The 19,408-nt window shown below is 33.8% G+C and overlaps 1 protein-coding gene across 1 annotated transcript; it reads right to left on the bottom strand.

The window, feature by feature from the left end:
• Positions 1 to 3,433: 3,433 nt before the first annotated feature.
• SCG2 (secretogranin II) lies at positions 3,434 to 10,240 on the bottom strand. The gene is made up of 2 exons (XM_034439409.2): positions 10,103 to 10,240; positions 3,434 to 5,913 (listed from the first exon to the last, which is right to left on the bottom strand). Exon 2 carries the CDS (start codon positions 5,897 to 5,899, stop codon positions 4,091 to 4,093), a length of 1,809 nt encoding a protein of 602 aa, XP_034295300.1. The 5' UTR covers positions 5,900 to 5,913; positions 10,103 to 10,240; the 3' UTR covers positions 3,434 to 4,090.
• Positions 10,241 to 19,408: the final 9,168 nt, after the last annotated feature.

Here is a 19,408-nt window from a genome sequence, read left to right as displayed (position 1 = left end):
ACATGGAAAAGAGTGGGCAGTTGTGGCATTTTTCATGTAAATATTTGGGACGAGATTGAAGAGTTGTATGAAATGGTAATTCACCCGCATTTAATGACTATGAGCCAGTGTAGCTACATATTGGAGAAATGAGGTCAGAACCAATTAAGGAATTCCTAGAGCTCCACCCTCTGTCCTCTCATTATCTAGAATATAATAGAACTGAAGTAATCCTTATATCAACATAGCTCTTATATCATTACATCATAATTGATTCCCTACCTCTTTGATGCACAAAAGTAGTTTACAAACATTTTTTTTGAAGTTTGCTAATTCCTTGTCAGAAATAGACACATAATAGATACCATTAACATTGTAGGTAATGATATAAATTACTTTATATCTATATTACATCTAAAATTACTACATATCATTTTAGAGGTGATCAGAGGATTTCAATTTATAGCTGATTGGGTACAACAGTAGTTTCTCCTAAAGAGAACTGGTGATTCCTACTGTGGCACCAAACAGTTTTCATTGATGTTAATTAGGGGGTGCTTCTACAATTGGCAATTCATTAAAGAAGATAATGTAGTTTTTGTGGATTCTTTCTGTTTAATCTCTACAAACTGCATGATGTTATCTATAGATACTGTTGGGTTTTGCCCTTTGAAGAGTTTCAGCTAATTTCAGGGCATGAAGGCTGAGGGCAGGAAGAGAAGGGATTACAAAAAAGAGAAGTTATGTCTTCTGGGAAGTTATCACAGAAATTCAGAATTATATATAAAAAAATCTCTATTTTACAATAAATACTTTGTAAACTTTAAGGTTACAGCACAACAGTAGACATTTTGTAACTGTTGCAGTCTGGAATTAAACATCAAAATCCATAAGTATATTTTATGAAGGGCTTCATGAAGTTTCAGATTAATTAGTCTAGAAGATTTGTCTTTAACAGAGCAGATGCCATCCATCAGGTTCACAATAAAGAGAACATCAGCTGATCTTCCTCTGAAGGCTACAAAAAGAGAAACACTCTCGCACTGCATATTGGAGCAGCTTAGCTCATTACCCAAGCTAGAAATCACAATGGGAAGAGATAAATGCTTATGAGGTTTAATTTAAATTTAATCACATTGTATGTTGTTTGGGTTTAGTTTTGCAATATGTTTCTATTTTAGCTAAGATACTAGACTGACTGGGTAATTATATAAATGGTTGGCTTTAATCAGGTATTGTATGCTGACTGTTACTTACAACTCTCCATGCTACCTTTAAAAATTGCAATGGGTAATCAAGATCAGAGATATATTTTATTTTAGCCCTATTTAACTTTCTTCCTTAAAGAGTCATTATTGTATGGAAGGGTTTGACTCAAACTACCCATTACTTGAATTGCTAAACCTGTTTTGTTTTATTGAAATACAGCTATGTGAGGAAAGAAAAGTATCAATAACATTAGCACTTAGACTTATATACTATATTCATAGTATTTTACAGCCCTCTCTAAGCAATTTACAGAGTCAGCATATTGCCCCAACAATCTGGGTACTCGTTTTACTGATCTGGGAAGGATTGAAGGCTGAGTCGCTCAAGATTGAGCTGCTCAGGATCGAACTGTTTGGCAGTTGGCAGAATTAGCCTGCAATACTGTATTCTAACCATTGAGCCACCATGCTCTTAATGCTAATGATAAGCATTAATGCTAATGATAAGCATTAATGCTAATGATAGCATTCTTCTCCCACCCACTAGGTACATTATAAGGGAGCAATATTAGACCACAGGTAAGGTTGGAGAAAAATATTGGTGGAAAAGTTTGTAGTTCAGCAACTATTGGAAAACCAAAAATGGCCAAATCTATTTTTGGCTTTTCAGAAATTGCTGAACTATAAGAATCTCTTTTAACATTAACCATTCTGGCTGGAGATTCTAAAGAATAACTGGAACATCATGAAAGCCTTAGATCTGGGTTAAAATATCTCTTTCCCAACTCCAGTTCTTTCTTCCTGAAATGACATTACAGTTTTTCTGAAAAAAATAACAGTCCAGCCACAGTATAGTAATTTAACTACAAACCTGTTATGCCTTAGTAATAGAAATCTGGAGACTGATGGTGGAGGGAATGGAGCTTTTGCAATTGTGGTCATCTCCATTCTGAGAGTAGACTGAGAGCATAAGTAGTGCTGATATACACTACATCAATTAGCCTCCCTCTGCAGACATTCTCCAGATGTGTTGCACTGCCACACCCATAATGCTCAATAAAATACTGCTGGAAAATTGTGGAACCTGAAGTCAGCTAGAGATAAACAAATGGAGAAAGGCTGGCAGAGAATATGGGCTATATTTAAGTCACACACTGGAATTGTTTTCTTATACATCTTCATTGCATAAAACACCTTGTCCTCAATTCACTAGAGGAAAGCAAGGATGGTATAGTAATAACAGACAAGAATGTCCTCCGCTCTATTTTATGAACCTCATCCATAAACTATGCAGAAATAAATGTATACACTTGGCATGCCATTTTATCCTGAATTCCCTACCCTGAATTCCTCATCAAATACTCATAGAGTTTGTGGGTTGATTTGTTTTGCAGTGCCAACAAAGAATTGATGACAGTTGATTTTAAGTATTCTAATTATTAAAAAAAATAAAAGCCCTCTAAAATAGACTGAAGTTCCATCAAATATATCATCCTAATTTTTATTTTCTCCCTGTGTAGTCAATAAACAAAATAGAAGAAATATCTTTTGCTCTGCCATTTAATGCTAATTGATATGTTGCTACCCAGTTTGCCTAATCACCCTTTTAAATAATCTGAGTTAATGACTATTGCACTTTTGTGTCTTTTGGAAGATGAACAATGAAACTTAAATCAGAGATGACTAATTTGATTTTTCTAGGACAAAAGAATGAAAAAAATCGTTTGGTTCTAACTCAGTGTATTATTTATAATTAGTCAAGATGTCAATTTAATTTATAGTCTTCAAATATCTTCCCTTGATACAATATATACAAATGAGTTTTAGAGTTGATATTTTATTCCACACAACATAATTATAACTATAATGTAATGGAAACGGAAAGACAGGCTTAAAGATGAATTATGGATTTCTTTCCTTCTTCAGTTAGTTATCCTCAGATAAAAGTGTTTCTACCGACTATTGTTAATTTATAAAACATTGTGTTCTATTGGTAATGTGTTTGTGAGAGGATTTTGAGAAAGTGCCTTCAGTAACATCATTAAACGTGTAGTTGCTTGCTATCTGGAAAATTAAAATGATTATTCTTTAAAGCACAATTATTTTACTTAAGCTAATTTTGAAAATAAACAGTTCAATTCACTCAAAACAAAACACAGTCTATTGTCCAGAAATAATATTTATTCATTGACCTTAAAACACAGAATAGAAAAAGCTTTGTAAATAAAACTATATATATATATATATTATATGTATATGAATGCTTTATTTTTTATTTGGTACTTCACAAAAAAACACTACAGACAATAACAAAATATTTCAATTCATTTAAAAAACCCCTATTTTGGTGGCCAATCTGCTTTGATCAAGATGTCTCAAGATTTACTGTTTGACAGTTTTTATTTCATAAACTTGTTTCTTAAAAAAATTGAAGCAATTTGTTATTTGATCAAGATTTCAAACATTTAGAGATACTCACAAACCACAGAACAGCTCATAGGAGTTTATACAGACTGTTCAGTGCCAAATCATCCATCACGGTGACCAACTGAGACACAAAACCACTACTACTTTTGCACCTGAAGGAGTCATCTGGGCACAATCATTTTCACAAGCAGTATAGAGCATTTGCTAGGAGCTCACAGATCTCACCTGTGGAAGTTCCTGCAATTGCTGATGTTCAAAACCACATGCAGAGACTACAGGAGCAGCTATAGTTGAGGCCCATGAGCTCTTCTTTCATACAAGTAATATTACTCATGAAAAAGGGGGTGCCAGAATTCTTGTGGGCAAAAAGCAGCTAGGTATAATGCCTGAACATGCCTCAAATTCTTAAAGAAAAGTAAATCACAACTGAATTGGGGTATAATTTAATCCAACAAGGAGAAATAATATTTAAACAACTACATGTTTTCCATTGCCCTTTTGGTAATATGTTCTCTCCCCTTTTCAGACTTTTCCTGGTTTAGATATTCCAGAACTTTTGCTAGCATCTCTTCATCCATATATGGTCTGTTCTGAGTGTCATCATTCTCTTTAGCCATTGGCAGCCTTTTGCTGAATAAAGTGAATTTATCTGGTTCATGACTTCCTATTTGGTCTAGATGGTCACGTTCAGATGAAACTGCAAGTGGAATTTCTTTTTTCAGACCTGTATTGATAGCTTCAGGATACTTTGTCAACATCTTGGCTAAATAGTCTGACAACTCTTCTTCTTTTCCATTCAATGATTCTTGTTTCATTTGCCTTTCTAAACGGTTGAGCCAGGCCACTTTGGAAAGTAAGTTTTGATCAGATCTTGCAGGCAGGTACCATTTTGGCAATCCATTTTCTTGATTTATTTGATGTCCAGGATAAGGAGGTTTTTGATTGCCAACATTTTCCATCCCTAAAAGATTGATAATATCTTCAACATTCATGTCTTCTGGCAGATTATCTGGCAGAACATTAAATCTTTGCTTTTGATAACCATGTAAGGAGTTAAGCTTATTTTTGAATAAATCTGACTTTTCTAAATTAATCTCAGGGATTTCATCAATATCTTCAACCAGTTCTGGTTCTTGTTCCTTTTCATTCTGATGTGTATCTCCAGATCTCAACATTTCAATTAAATCCTCAGGTGGGATCTGTAAATTTCTCGAAATTTCTATCAACTGATAAACTGCTTGAGGATCAAGCTGTTTTTCAAAGTATTTGACTGCCCTTTTGTCTTCATTTTGGTTGATTCCCAATATATTACCTCCTGGTCTATTCATCATCTTTTTCAAATAATAATCCATCAACTGTGAAACATCTTCCAGGACTTGATTTTTATTCTCTTTTTTCAGGTCATCTTCCAGGGTACCTGCTCTCTTTATTTCATCATTTATCTCTTCATTTTTCTCAATTTCTTCTTTACTATCTCTTATTTCTTCTTGAGTTTGACTTTCCACTTTTTCCTCTATTGGATTCCAGTCCTCTCCTCCAACCACATCTTCATAAGCAATGTTATTTCCTTTAAAAGCGTCATCTTCCTCATCAGCGTATAGCTTTTGTTCCTCATTAAACCTTTCTTTGTTCAGATTATGAGGTGCCATCATTTTCCCTAGCTCCTGAAATACAGATTCTAATGTGGCAAGACTTTGGGGTGTGTATTGTTCTTCCACTATTTCATTTGTTCTTTTATAAGGACTATCTCTTGAATTTTCTTCAAAGTAGGTATGTGGAACCTTAAAATTTTTATGTGTTGGTGCAGGCCAAGTACGATCATCATAATCATCCATTATTCCATCCAGAAAGATATTGTCTGAATTCAGGGGATTAAGTTTATTTTCTTTTGAGACAACTTTTGATTCTTTCTCTCTTTGTCTTATGGTTTCCAACATTGTCTTAACCCACTGGGAATCATCTTCCGGGAAGGTCTCCCTTTGGTTGTCAGGTAAATAGTGTTGGTTTTTGCTTTCTTTTGACTGTAGAACAAATGGAGCATTTTGAAAGGAATTATAATCTGGACTTGTTTCTATATTGCTGGTTTGTTTTCTTAGACTTTCTATGTATTCCAGAGCTTTGATCATATCTGGGCTTGGAAACCTTTGTAGGTTTTTCATTAGATAGTCTGGATCATTTTGAATGTTTTGAAAACTTTGAAATGAAGCGGCATTGGCATAAGAGATCAGCAGAAAAACTTGGGCAAGAAGCAAAAGTATTCCAAGCCAGGAGATTTTATCAGCCATTTTTGAAATGTTTCCTTAAAATAAAGGGAAAAAATTGAAAATTAACACAGAGAGGTACATTTTAAATATCTTATATGGTCAAGTATGGACAGCAATAATAGTTCTAGACTAAAGTAACTTATAAATTACTTCAAGTTGAATTATATTATTTATTTAGTTATGTTCAGAGATCATAAAAATGAAACATAATTAACCATACTCTATACAAATAGTTACAACTAACTATTTTTGCATAGAAGTTATTCCTTGTAATTTAGTATCAGGCGTGAAAGACTAGGTCTACACATGAAGGTCCAATTAAACTGATTTATTGCTAAATAGCCTATGCACACAAATATTCTCAACTAATGGTTACCTCCTGCTTGGTATTAGATAAGGATCCACAGAATTCAAGGGGGCTTGGATTTAGTCTGCTTGTGTCTATGTAGGGATTCTAGGCTAATCCCTCTTTTAACTCCACCCCAGGTTCTGCTACTCCTTCTACAAATTGCTCTGTTTCCCTTATTGTTTGAGGAAACAGTTTTAAATACCTCAATAATCATGAAGCCTATCTCTAATTTTTAAATTATAATCTACGTAGGACAGCTCTTATTTATTAAACAATACTATTGATTTCCTAGACAGAACCTTAAATTCCTTATATTATGTACTGTTATCAACTTAATACTTTTGGACAAAACATTTTCAGAATCTAGAATTAGTTACCAAAAATGGTTCATGGGCCATCAAGGTATCTGTGAACATTTGCCTTAATATTTGCAAGGCTTTCTGAACCACCTGATCTTATATTTTTTTATTACTTTTTTACTTTTAGTTGAAAAAAGGAAGCTGACATTTTGCTAAATTGAGGATCATCCACTATCATTATTTTTAGTTGCAATATTTTTTTCTGGGCCCAATAGGTGTCTTAAATTTCAGTGTTTGTCTAAAAGTGTACTTACTAGCCTAGAAAAGGAACAAACTAAGTCAGAGTAGTAAGGTCCCCTTGCGTTTGGGAGACCTGAAGGATATGGCAAGATTCTGATAATTATAGATTCTAACTGATTATATCCTTCCATAGCATTTGTTTTCCTTTAAATGAAGAAGCCCAGCCCTTCTAGCAGCCATTTTGTGGGAGTATTCATAGCAAATTTTCAGAATTCCAAATGTGTCCACTAATCTAAAATGGTTACCATCAATCAATAAAAATAAATCTATTGTGATCACTCTGCAAATAATAAAATAATAAGCTCAGACTTATTAATAAAGTATAGTCATATAATTTGACCAGTTGATAAGTAGTGTTAGTAAATAAACACAATGAATATAACAAATGGAAATAAATATTTTATGGAAAATGAATCTCTATCTCTGTCACTAAATATTTATAACATACTCCCAAGTGCAAAATTAAAGCAATGTTGATAGTCAAGCCAGCTTTTTCCCTTGACAAAGAATATAGATTTTAATTGCTAGCCTGGATTGTGTTTTTATAATGTTTAGATGTGCCTGAAATTGCAACCAGATTTATCTAGTGCATAAACTAAGAGAACAAGGTAATTGCTTAATTAAAGTATAAATATGTCCATAAAATATTATATCAAATATTGACAAATGTAGGTTTTCCTATCTACAGTTTCACAGAACATCTCAGTTTATTGATTTACTCATTCCAAAACATTGCAATCAGAAAATAGAACCTCAAAGTAAAAAAAATAATCAGACATTAATAAAAATAAAGAATAGACTTCTAAGATAATTTATTTTGAAATTTTGCAATATATTTTATTGTTTTAACTTTAACAGAAGAACATTTCACAAAGAAAGATTAGCAAATATCAGTCAGACTTAGTGGCTAAATGTGCTTCCCTAATATTTCATCACATATATGCTGTTAATAAAAAATATATTTTTGTCTCAAATGCATTTAAGTAAGCCTAGTGTTCTATTCAGACAGGGAAATTCTGAATAGAACACTAAATCCTTCTGGCTTGAATAAACCATTTGCTAGCCTATGGCCATTTGCATTGGTAAATAAGTATTTCATATTTATGTTAATAGGGTTATGTTAATAGTGGGAATTATTTTTTTTAAATCCTGTTTACAAAAAGAATAGTACACAGTCCACATGGGATTTAACCATTCTAATTATAAAATGATTGATCCAAGATATTTATTTATTCAGAGTTATAAATGTTACCTCTATAACATTTGGCTGTATCATCTATGGGAAAAAGTAGTAAGTAAATAGTGGATTGAACATTATATAAAAACCGTTATTGTTTCTGGGTTACTGGGCTAAAAGGACAGAAATCCTGTTTATTTAAATCTTGCTGAAAGAAATTCTAAGATTTTAGAGAGAAATTGCAATAAATAGACCAGAGAAAAATTAAATCCAGAATGGACATACAATGGTATCAGCTTGATTCAACTTTTTTTCCAGTCCACTCATTTTTCCTCGTCCCTTTTACACTTTAAAATATCCCGTTGACATAATAGTGGTTCATGAGCTGGAGGAAAAAAATTCAGTAATGCTTTTATCTTACTCTGTTCTGAGTAAACACACAAGGCTAATTATGCCATTCAAGCAATATAGACTGGTTTGCAGCACAGCATAGCATGATTTTACATATTGAGCTAATTAAAATACTATAACAGAATTGCTTAATTTTTTATCCAACAATGCCCAAAGTAAGAATTTAGATTAATAAAAATGCTAGTTAATAATTTGTTAATTCTTAAGACTCTATTCAATATCATTTCAAAATAGGAGGGGGGATTCTTTCTTTGCCAAGGTCCTTAAAAGAGGATAGTTTTTCTTACTTTGCAATAAATATTGCAGTCCAAATGCTTGAATGGCTTTAGTCAAATAGCTTTTATGTTCTAATGACCAATGAAAGCCTGTGGAAGAAATATAAATGAAATAGCAGATAGAGTAAAGCAGATAAAGAAAGACAAAATGTGAATGATTGTATGGAATCCAATTTTAATGGTAGTTAAATATAGAGAAATCTGTAGGACTTAATTGATATACTTAAATCCTAGTGATTTTAGTGAGGTTGTCTGGATTTCACTATAGTTGACTGGAATATTAACAAGTTAATAGCACCATTTTAAAATTGTTGAATTGATTTTTAGTTGCTTTGGATTGTTTCTATATATTTTAAACAATATATAAAAACAAAATTCTTGTCTTTATTCTGTACTCTGGCAGTCACTCTGAACTACAATTGTGCTTAGTAATAAAGATTTATTGCAAGGTAAAATAATGTTAAGTTCCAGACATGAACAATGAGCAAAATGCATCAAAATTTTACAGTATTTAAAATAGTTTTCTTTTATCTTATTGTATGCTTCAGTTGGTATATTTTTATGCTAAAAGTGCCATCTTTCAATTAAATGGATAAATATAAAAAGAAAATATTTAAGGACTTTCCACTCTACTCAATAGTAGCTGTATTATTTTCTACTTTACTACATTTGAATTCCAAATTCAATTCCAATATCTCCAAATAACTGCTTATTAGAAAATCCTCTAGTTTCCATTACTTTTGTATAGACGTAAATAATATCCTTGAACAGAATCGTAAAACTGTTAATATAGTCAATGGACTGAAGCTTTTAGGTTTTAATATATTCAATAGAATATACTCTTTTCTGAATATTCAGTAGGAATTATGCAGAGATCCAGTATATCTATTTTATCCATAAAGACCTACATTTAACCATACATTTATAAATTTTTACTTTTATCCAAATTAGAATATTAGAAATTTTATCTTACATGGAAGAACAGAGTGTTAGCAGCATTATGTTTTAAAATATAGTGACTTATTTCTTAGATTTAGTTGCACTAACACTGACTAAAAATGAATCTTTATAAATACACATTTCTGAACTAAACGATTAAAAATCCTCAAATTTCCTATATAAGGGTTTTAATAACTCTCAGGTATAATTATCAACATTCTCATTGGTCTGGTTTCTTATTATTTTTGAAATATAGTTAAATCAGAAGGTATGAAAAATATATTTAACATGTACAATTAACACCCTGTTTCTGTGCTGCTAAGTGAAGTGCATCAGGTTTCAATTTCATACGTTTTCTGACTAGGTAATTTGCTGCTTCTACCTTATTCCCTGCTGGGAAGCTGCCTACAGAGAACATATACATTGACTCTTTCCTTTGATTTGTCGATTAAAAGAGAAAGCATATATTCTTACCTGTGTCTGAGGCAATCTAAATCATGATATTGACTATATCCATTCGCTCCGAGTTTACAGACTGTTTTCAGCACCAGGAGAGCTCCCTCCGCTTATAGTGTACATCACCTGACTCTTACTGACAGACTGACGTCACCCCACCCGGTTGGGGGAAAAAACAAAAAACGACTTTCCTTTTGAGAAAGAACATTACAGAAAAAGCGTCGTTTGGCTTCACTATTTGAAGGAAGAAGGAGATTTCCTTTGTATGTTTACGCCACCTGTCTTCCTCTAGGGAAAACTGCATTCTTCTTTGCAATTAAGCAGCTCCTGAAAACCTTTTAAAAATAACGAGTCTGGTCAGCAGTTTGTATATTTCCCTGTCTCCTATTCCTTGACAGGAACCTGCAGGAAGTAACCTTGATCTGGACCTCCTGAGAGGAAAGAGGCAAGAATTCAGGACTCCCAAATATTTAGAAAATTGTTGTAGTAGAAGGATTTCCACTTGCACTTTGTAGGTTTCAAATGATGCAGCTGAAAGTATGAAAGCTTGAGAATAATCAGGGGGAAAAATGTGACAGAATGGTGATATATGATCACATTTAGTACAGAATACAAATTATTAGGTTTTTTAAAATTATAACCCTGTCCTTTGCAGCAGGTTCTATTTGGTAAGTCTTTAGGAAAGACTTTAGGAAAGGCTTTAGGAAAAACAAATGCAAGAAAAGGATTTGATTACTATGGCTGCTTTCTATTACATTCATTTGATTTGTTTTGGAGGAGTTTTTCTTAAAGTCTGTAATGAAATTATAATGAAACACACAGAGACATACAGACATGATGAAAACAATGAACCTAATTATTTTTCACTATGTAATTATAATGATATGTCTGCTAATATCATTGCAACAAACTATAAATTTTAAGCTTCCATCTGTAGCAGCTCTAATTTTATTGAGAGATGTTTATGTGAAAAAGCCAAACATAAACATAATCTTGCATGAAGACCGCAGATTCAGGAATCTGTCTTATTTTCCGGTAGTTATTCATTACAGGGATTTGCCACCATAACGTATTATTGGAATACTATTTTGGATCATCGAAGTAGCAGCCTTTTGCCTCTTAGTGATCCCATGGCCAAGTTAATTAATTTTTGGTTTGAAACATCTAGAAGTACCAACTGCCAATCCCTGCTTTAGATGAAAAGTGATTATCTAAACATGGTTTATAAGAAAGAAGTGAAGATTTCTCTCATTCCTAAGTGCAGAATATACTGTGTATTTAACTTATCAGAAAGCAGATTCTGCTTGAGTATTAGGAAAAAACTTCCCAACATAAAAGAAATTTGACAATGGAACCTGTTATCCAGAAAAATACATAACTTCTATTCAGTGGTGGGATTCAGCCAGTTCGCACCACTTTGGGAGAACCGGTTGTTAACTTTCTGAGCAGTTGGCAAACTGGTTGATGGAAAAAATCAGTAGGGCAGAGAACCGGTTGTTAAATTATTTGAATCCCACCATTGCTTCTATTCAACTTGATATTCATCCCATATGAAATTAACTTCAGATTCTTTTTCTTAGAATTCAACACAAAGCAATTTCTTTGTATGATGCTAATTCTGAACAAACTAACAGTATATGTTTTCTGTTTTGATATATGTTATAAGCATTATTGGTATGAATTTTAGATTTAAATAGCCAATTTCCATACTGACTATCAAGTGATCCTGTATAAACAAAATAGAACTACAGCAGTAAGAAAAACATATTTTCAAGGAAAAATGTGGAAAGGACAGCAATAAGATATCACAATGGGAGCCAAGTATATTGTCTTTTATATTTCTCATAAAAGTGCATGGTAGCAACTATTTACATGCATGGGTGAAAGGAATGTGATCCTGGATATTGCTTTGCTTTAATATTACATAGCTATGGTGTAGTAGTAAGTCATCTGTTTTGCTGGCAGAGGCCATATTTTAATGTTATTTTTTCTGCTACTGCGAATGTGGTCCAGTGAGCTGGAGATTACATGGTGTGAGTAGAACAAATATGTGTGATCCATTATTTGTGGATTTTTTAGATGGGTTGAGATTTTAAAATGGCAGTAGATGTATTTTGTCGAGCTCTATTATTAGGATTACTTTTTTTTGCTAAAATAAAATAAAAATAAAAATCAGCTGTTTTGTTGCTATGTTGTCATGGATACTCCTCCATTTCCTCTTCAAAATGGAATCTGATATGGAATTATGAATTACCCATTCTTGTTGTGATGGTTGTTTCTGGTCAATAGGCAATTGATAAGAGGAAACAAATAATTTTGTTTTGCTTATTATTTATTTATTTAATATTTTGGAACTGATTCTATAGTTGAGAAAAACCTGAATAAACAGCCAGCATGTTTATTGCCCCTATGTTCAATACTTTCTTTCTCTCCCCAATTATCTGGAAAAATACTATGTTAGCCTGAGATATTTTACAAAAGTTTAAGTAATAATTACCCATTACCCAATGCTAGAGATCTAACATACATATATTCACACTTTTCAGAACAAAATATTCAAAATAATTTGCATGAAGTAAAAAATAGTATATATTCTTAATTTTTTAAAGTATGAAGAATAATAAAAACAATGAAAATTCAAAGCACATACTGGTAGGAAATTATTGGAACTGAAATCTAACACATCCAGAGTGTACCCAGTTGGGGAAAATACTGTAGTCTACATTGACTTTTAGAAACTCTCCACAGTTACAAGTCATTTGTGTTATACCTCTGAGGTATGGTCCTTCTTTCTTCTTTAAAAAAAAGATTTTTAAAATGGTCAGTTGCACATTATCAGTTGCAATAATTGATGGCCTGAGTAAAAGGAGCACTAGCATCCCAAGTATTAGTATTTTCAGTATATAAACAGTGCTCTGGATAAGGTGTTCAAGGCACTAAATCAGCAACTTCAATTTGAAAGCAACATAAACCATCTTGGGGCTGTTCTTTTTTAAAATTAGTGTTTTTAAACATGTCATTTCCCCAACCTTTAATTTTAATCTAATTTGAATTTTTATTTTTATTTTTATTTTTTGGCAAGATGATGGCAAAATAAGTACCCAAATACAAAACTATTAATACAGAGTTTGCAAATATGTTTTGAGCAAATTTTATGTATCTCCCAAAGAATTGCAGAAGTCTTCTTACTGGATCAAGGAATTGGGATTTCAGTGGCAGCTCTGAGTCAGACAGCAGTGTTTGAGTCTTCCTGTATGTGTGATATGTGTGTGTGAGAAAAAAGATAATGAGAAAGTCTGAGTCATATTGTAGAGAGGATATAGGGAATAAAGTAAAGCACTAAATGTGAATGAATGGAGGAACGATTTTGTGCTGTCATTTCTTCATAACCAAATAACATTTATTTTTAGTACTTCAGAATTGAAAAGAAAATTCCTTAGATTGATATATGTAATTATATAGCTATAGATAGGTCCACATATGTTCACATACTTAATTTGCCATTTAGTCTCTTTTAACATTTTAGGAGACGTTTGAGAAGTACTTGTGAATAGCTAAATACTACAAATTCTACTTCAAAGAGCTGTAGTTATTAAAAATTTGGGCTTTTCTGACTGTATTCAACCTCCACAAGTCAACTGGGCTATCTAGTTCTGTGCATCCATTTGCTGCTAGTCAGGCATCATTGTTATTTTAGCCAATGGAAGCTTCTGATCATTCATGGTTATGTGGATGATGGGTTGAATTATGGTTACTGACTAATACTCTGATATGATTTCACATTCAATTTGTATTATATATATAGAATAAAATAGAATTCTCATTCATGTATATATAAAGTGTTTTTCTGTCGAGACACCTGGTCTACCCCAATATGGGAGGGAGCATACTGCTTCCCTTTCACCTTTCAGCTCCAATCCAGGAGCCCTCAGGCAGTCGCATTCACGACAAACCATTTTATACCAAATTTATATTGGTATAAAGGGAGACAAGTATAAATCTATTTCAAGCTATTTAGCTCCCATCAGCTAGCCAAGTTCGAATCGAAGTAAGGGTATGGCTAGGTGATGAGAGCTAAATAGCTTGAAATAGATCTATATGATTTCATACATCTATATCTACATCATCTACATCTATACATACATACATACAATGTGTGTGTGTGTGTGTGTGTGTATTTCTTTTTCTTTTTCGTATTCTTTTATGTGCATATACTTTCTAGCCAGGTTTTACCTACGTAAGCTAAGATGTTCTACTGCCCTGGTTCTGTGAAATCTCATTCATAAGTTTCTGGGCTTTTTGTTTCTTGCTGACAAACAGCAACTCTGTTTGTCAGCAAGAAACAGCACAGAGTTGAAACAGCACAGAGCAAAGAGCAGGACAGAGTTGCTGTTTGTCAGCAAGAAACAAAAAGCCCAGAAACTTGTGAATGAGATTTCACAGAACCAGGGCAGTAGAACATCTTAGCTTACGTAGGTAAAACCTGGCTAGAAAGAATATGCGTGTGTGTGTGTGTGTGTGTGTGTGTGTGTGTGTGTGTGTGTGTTTATGTAAGTTTTCACGGGTATGTATGTGTGTATAGTTAACATTTCGGGTTTCTTCCCATGTAATTGTGGATATATCCCTAAAAGGGTAGAAGCGACGTTTCGACAGAATCCCATCTGCCATCATCAGGCTTATGTCAGCAGTCATTTTGAACTAACTGCCGTTGGTATTTCAAATCTGGTGCTGGTATTCTGGGATGGCTCCACCTTTTCATTCTGATTGGTTGGGAGTCCCAGTATGTGTTTATTGGCTTGGCTTCGGGTGTATGGTCGGTTTTTCTCCACTAGGTGGCAGGGCTTCATCTTTGTGGCTGGTTTGAATATGATTTGGTTGGGATTTTTTTGATTGTTTGGTCTATGTTTTATATATGGTGTTAAGATTCGTCATCCAGAATACCAGCACCAGATTTGAAATACCAACGGCAGTTAGTGCAAAATGACTGCTGACATAAGCCTGATGATGGCAGATGGGATTCTGTCGAAACGTCGCTTCTACCCTTTTAGGGATATATCCACAATTACACGGGAAGAAACCCGAAATATTAACTACACACACACACACACACACACACACACACACACACACACACACATATATATATATATATATATGTTTTCTCAGGTTTTCGCGGGTGTTTGTATGTAGGTCTTTGGTTATTCGGGTCTTCTCCCACGTAAAATTGGAAGTGTCTTGGCGACGTTTCGATGAAGTCTCATTCGTCATCTTCAGGCTGGTGTTCTCGGCTTCGTGCTTCCAGGAGCACGAAGCTGAGAACACCAGCCTGAAGATGACGAATGAGACTTCGTCGAAACGTCGCCAAGACACTTCCAATTTTACGTGGGAGAAGACCCGAATAACCAAAGACATATATATATATATATATATATATATATATATATATATATATATATATATATATTATATATATATAATCTAACTCACATTAGACTAGGTTGCCAAGTAATCCCATTCCTCAATAAAATAGTGCCCAATCAATTGATTAGAAGGTGGAATGTCATCACTAGCTGAGGAGTTGTTTCTTTTCTTCTCTCATCCTACTAGATCCCTTCTGCCAGGCACAATGGAATCTCTTGTTAACAGTCAAATATCTTAGTAAGATGTGTAGCATGATTCTATTGTAGAGATGTACGGATCCCTTTCAATTATAATTATAATTCTTCTAATTATAAATAAAACAACTTTATTGCATTTAAATTTAAGAAAAGCTGCTCAGAAAAGTGACTACATTTAAAAAACAGAAAGTAAGCTTTGGAAGATATTACAAAGTAAGTTCTCACTGTTCTTCAATGGGAATTATGTTAAACATTGGAAAAAATGGCTCTATTGCTCCAGACTGATACATAGCCAATTGGCAGATACTGTACATCTAACCAGACAATAACTTAAATGAATACATACCAAAAAAAAAAATAACAAAAAAATCTATGTGCATAGTTATTTGGAGGAGGAAATACAAGAATCAGTACTAACATGGATGATTGGAGCTGACAAGAGGTCTTGAGAAAATATAATATGGATTAGATCATGCTCAATAGTCCTGGTTGACAGAAATAATATGCCAACTACAGCTGTCTTTTTAAATTTCTCATTCATCTGTTTATTTTATTAAGACAAGTTACACTACTTAATCTGAATATGAGTTGTGATTCTGCACAATTGAATGCTTACAAATAAATTCAAAATCAGTAATCCAAAACGAAGGGCTAAGAATTCATTTTATTTGTTCAATTACTTTTAGATGTACAAGATGATTCAGATTAATATAAGACATTCCTCTTGCTAGGATATTTTTATGCACTTCTTGTTTCTTGTTTCTTTAGAGAAAACTTCATTAATTCATAACCTTCTGTGCTATGATATTCATCAAACTTTGCAGTGTCAGAATGACAGGTAGTTGTGTTTCAAGCCTGCTCACTGCACTTCTGTCAGATACCACAAATCAATCTGATTTATAGCCTTGCAAAGCAACCAATCAAGTCATGGAGAATTGGAATCAGTTTCGGTAGAGTCCACCTCCTTGCTTCTGCTTGATTTATACCCATTTGATTTTCTTCACAGAAGCAAAAACATTCTGGCCATAGATTGTATAGAGAAAACCTACTAAACATACACTAAGTAGTGAGGCTGTATTAATAAGTTTAGAAGACTCACTAATGTAGGTAGTGCAGAAATAGCATGTGGGATCTCAATCTTTCATCTTCACTTTTTATTTGACAAGAGTTAGAACAGGGCCAAGTAACTGCTACTTAAATAGCATCTGCTAAATATAATTTTATGTAAATTCTCTGCACTTATATCAGGGGTGCTCTTCAGCAGGTTCTGACAAGTTCTGGAGAACTGGTAGTGGAAATTTTGGTAGTCCAGAGAACTGGCAAATACCACCTCTGGCTGGCCCCAGAGTGGGGTGAGAATGGAGATTTTGCAATATCCTTCCCCAGGAGTGGGGTGGGAATGGAGATTTTGCAGTATCCTTCCCCCAGGAGTGGGAAGGAAATGGAGATTTTGCAGTATCCTTCCCCTGCCACGCCCACCAAGCCACGTTCATAGAACCGGTAGTAAAAAAAATTGAATTCCACCACTGATTTATATATAGTAGAAAAGTATTTGTGGTTTCTTTTTTTATCATTATAGCTATAAGACACATGAAGAACACTGCCAGTTATAGTAGAAATAAGTAACCTAGAAGAATAACTTTCTGTGGTTATCCTAATGTGAGAAGTTTGTCAAATTTTGAGGTTAATTGGGGATGGAAAAGCTATACATTTGATTCAAAAACTGGTTGACTGACTGAGAGGAAAGAGGGAGAAAGCTATGTTGTTGAGGTGCATGATGATAGTGACAATTAAGAAATATCACTTTCATACAGTTAAAGGGCATGAGAGTTGAGGGCATGAGAGTTTTTTACCAGTACCAAAATGCAGCAAGAACCAGCAGATACTACTACATTTTATTTCATGTGATGACACATCCCTTGTCTGTAGGTCACTATTATTAGTTTCCTTCATTGACTTAAGGTGCCTGACACAGCTATTTTATTTCAAACTCCACCTGTTTACAGGCTCTTATTCTTGACCAATGCTGTGGTTTCTTACTACTGATCCAAATTCTTGGTACTTAGTTTTAACTTCTTTAGTACTCCTAGCAAATTCCTAGCATTGTTAAAGATGTATGTTTTGTCCATATACCTCACTTTTTGTTAGTCCTGGATGACAATAGGTCTCCAGAAGTTCAGATAGGCATTTTCCCAATTTTAAATCAAGATATTAGGGAGATTTGGCTATTATGCATGTAAAGTGCACCCTCTACCAGTGAAGAAATATGAAACAACAGTAATCAGCAGAGCCTTCAAATCAGTTCCAAGATGAAATAGGATTTCATTTTCTGGTTCAAATTCTGGAAGTAGAAGCTTTCTCATATTAATTTTACTTCTGCCTAAAGGCTAATGAATAAATCTCTAATTGGGTAATTGGGAAGCTATCAGATGTTTATAATATAATGGGATACAATGTAAGCTACTGTATAACATATAATTTTATATATATTTAAAATATCCATTTCTGGGACATCTGGACATATTCTAATCCATATCCTGGGCTTCCATGAGACTCATCATCATATTTTTAATTTGTATTAATTTTTGACAAGAGACATAATAATGGAATTATTACTAGGTGAATGATATCCCACCCCCCAAATTTAGAAAATAATTATTTTGGAACAGAGATAGATCTAAAGAAAAGGATTCATTAATCCATAAATATGTCTGTGTATTTATATATTCATAATACTGTTATTTTTAAATCTATGAATCCACCCTAAACTGGTGAAGCAGCCTAGAAAGTAAATCAAATCGGTTATCTTTCCCTTCCTATGAGTTCTAACTTTGCTTATTTGTTCTGTGACACCCCACAAATCAAGACTTTTTGATTCAACCTGTGCTCCTGTGCTCACTGACTGAAAGCTTCCTGAAAGAAAGTAGAAAAATACCACTGCACCACAGATAGAAGGATTATCAGGTTAGAAGGATCCTGGCCAAAAGTATGCTATGATCAATAGTATTGAAACCTGCTAAGACATTCAAGAACCATTCTGTCCCTGGTCATCAACAAATATGATCAATGCTGTCTCTGTATTATATCCCAACCTGAAACCCAACTGAAAGGGGTCCAAATAATGCTTTATCTAGAGCAGTGGTTCTCAACCTGTGGGTCGGGACCCCTTTGGGGGTCGAATGATCCTTTCACAGGGGTCGCCTAAGACCATCGGAAAACACATATTTTCAGTGGTTTTAGGAATAATTTTATGGTTGGGGGTCACCACCACATGAGGAACTATATTAAAGGGTCGCGGCATTAGGAAGGTTGAGAACCACTATCTAGAGCTTCTGAAGCTACAGACCAACCTTCTTTTCAGCAACCTTACTAAGGGTTGGAGACTGGATAAAATTGGGTCAGTATTGTATACTGTTGAATACGACATGGCTTCTTGCACTTATCTTATGTGTGACTAATGTAACTGTGTTTTAAACATGTTGCTTAACCTTTGGACTTTGGGCCTCGTGTTCTTATCCTTTTAATTAGCAGCATGGGGTCAAAAGAGACGCACTTCTGCCACATTTATTTCAGAGTGTTTCAACCAGTCTTATTCTTCAAGTGTAAAGGAATTTTTGCTTTGCAGATGATGGGAAGAAAACTGGTTAGGCCTTAGATGGCAAACTCTGGAAAGTGGCCTTCTATGTACGAAAATTTTCTAAGCTTA

This window comes from Pantherophis guttatus, chromosome 6 (assembly GCF_059756535.1).
Source record: "Pantherophis guttatus breed Tessera chromosome 6, ASM5975653v1, whole genome shotgun sequence".
Taxonomy (NCBI): Eukaryota; Metazoa; Chordata; class Lepidosauria; order Squamata; family Colubridae; genus Pantherophis; species Pantherophis guttatus.
The sequence above is the reverse complement of the archived record's forward strand: the minus strand, read 5'-3'. Positions and strand labels throughout refer to the sequence as shown.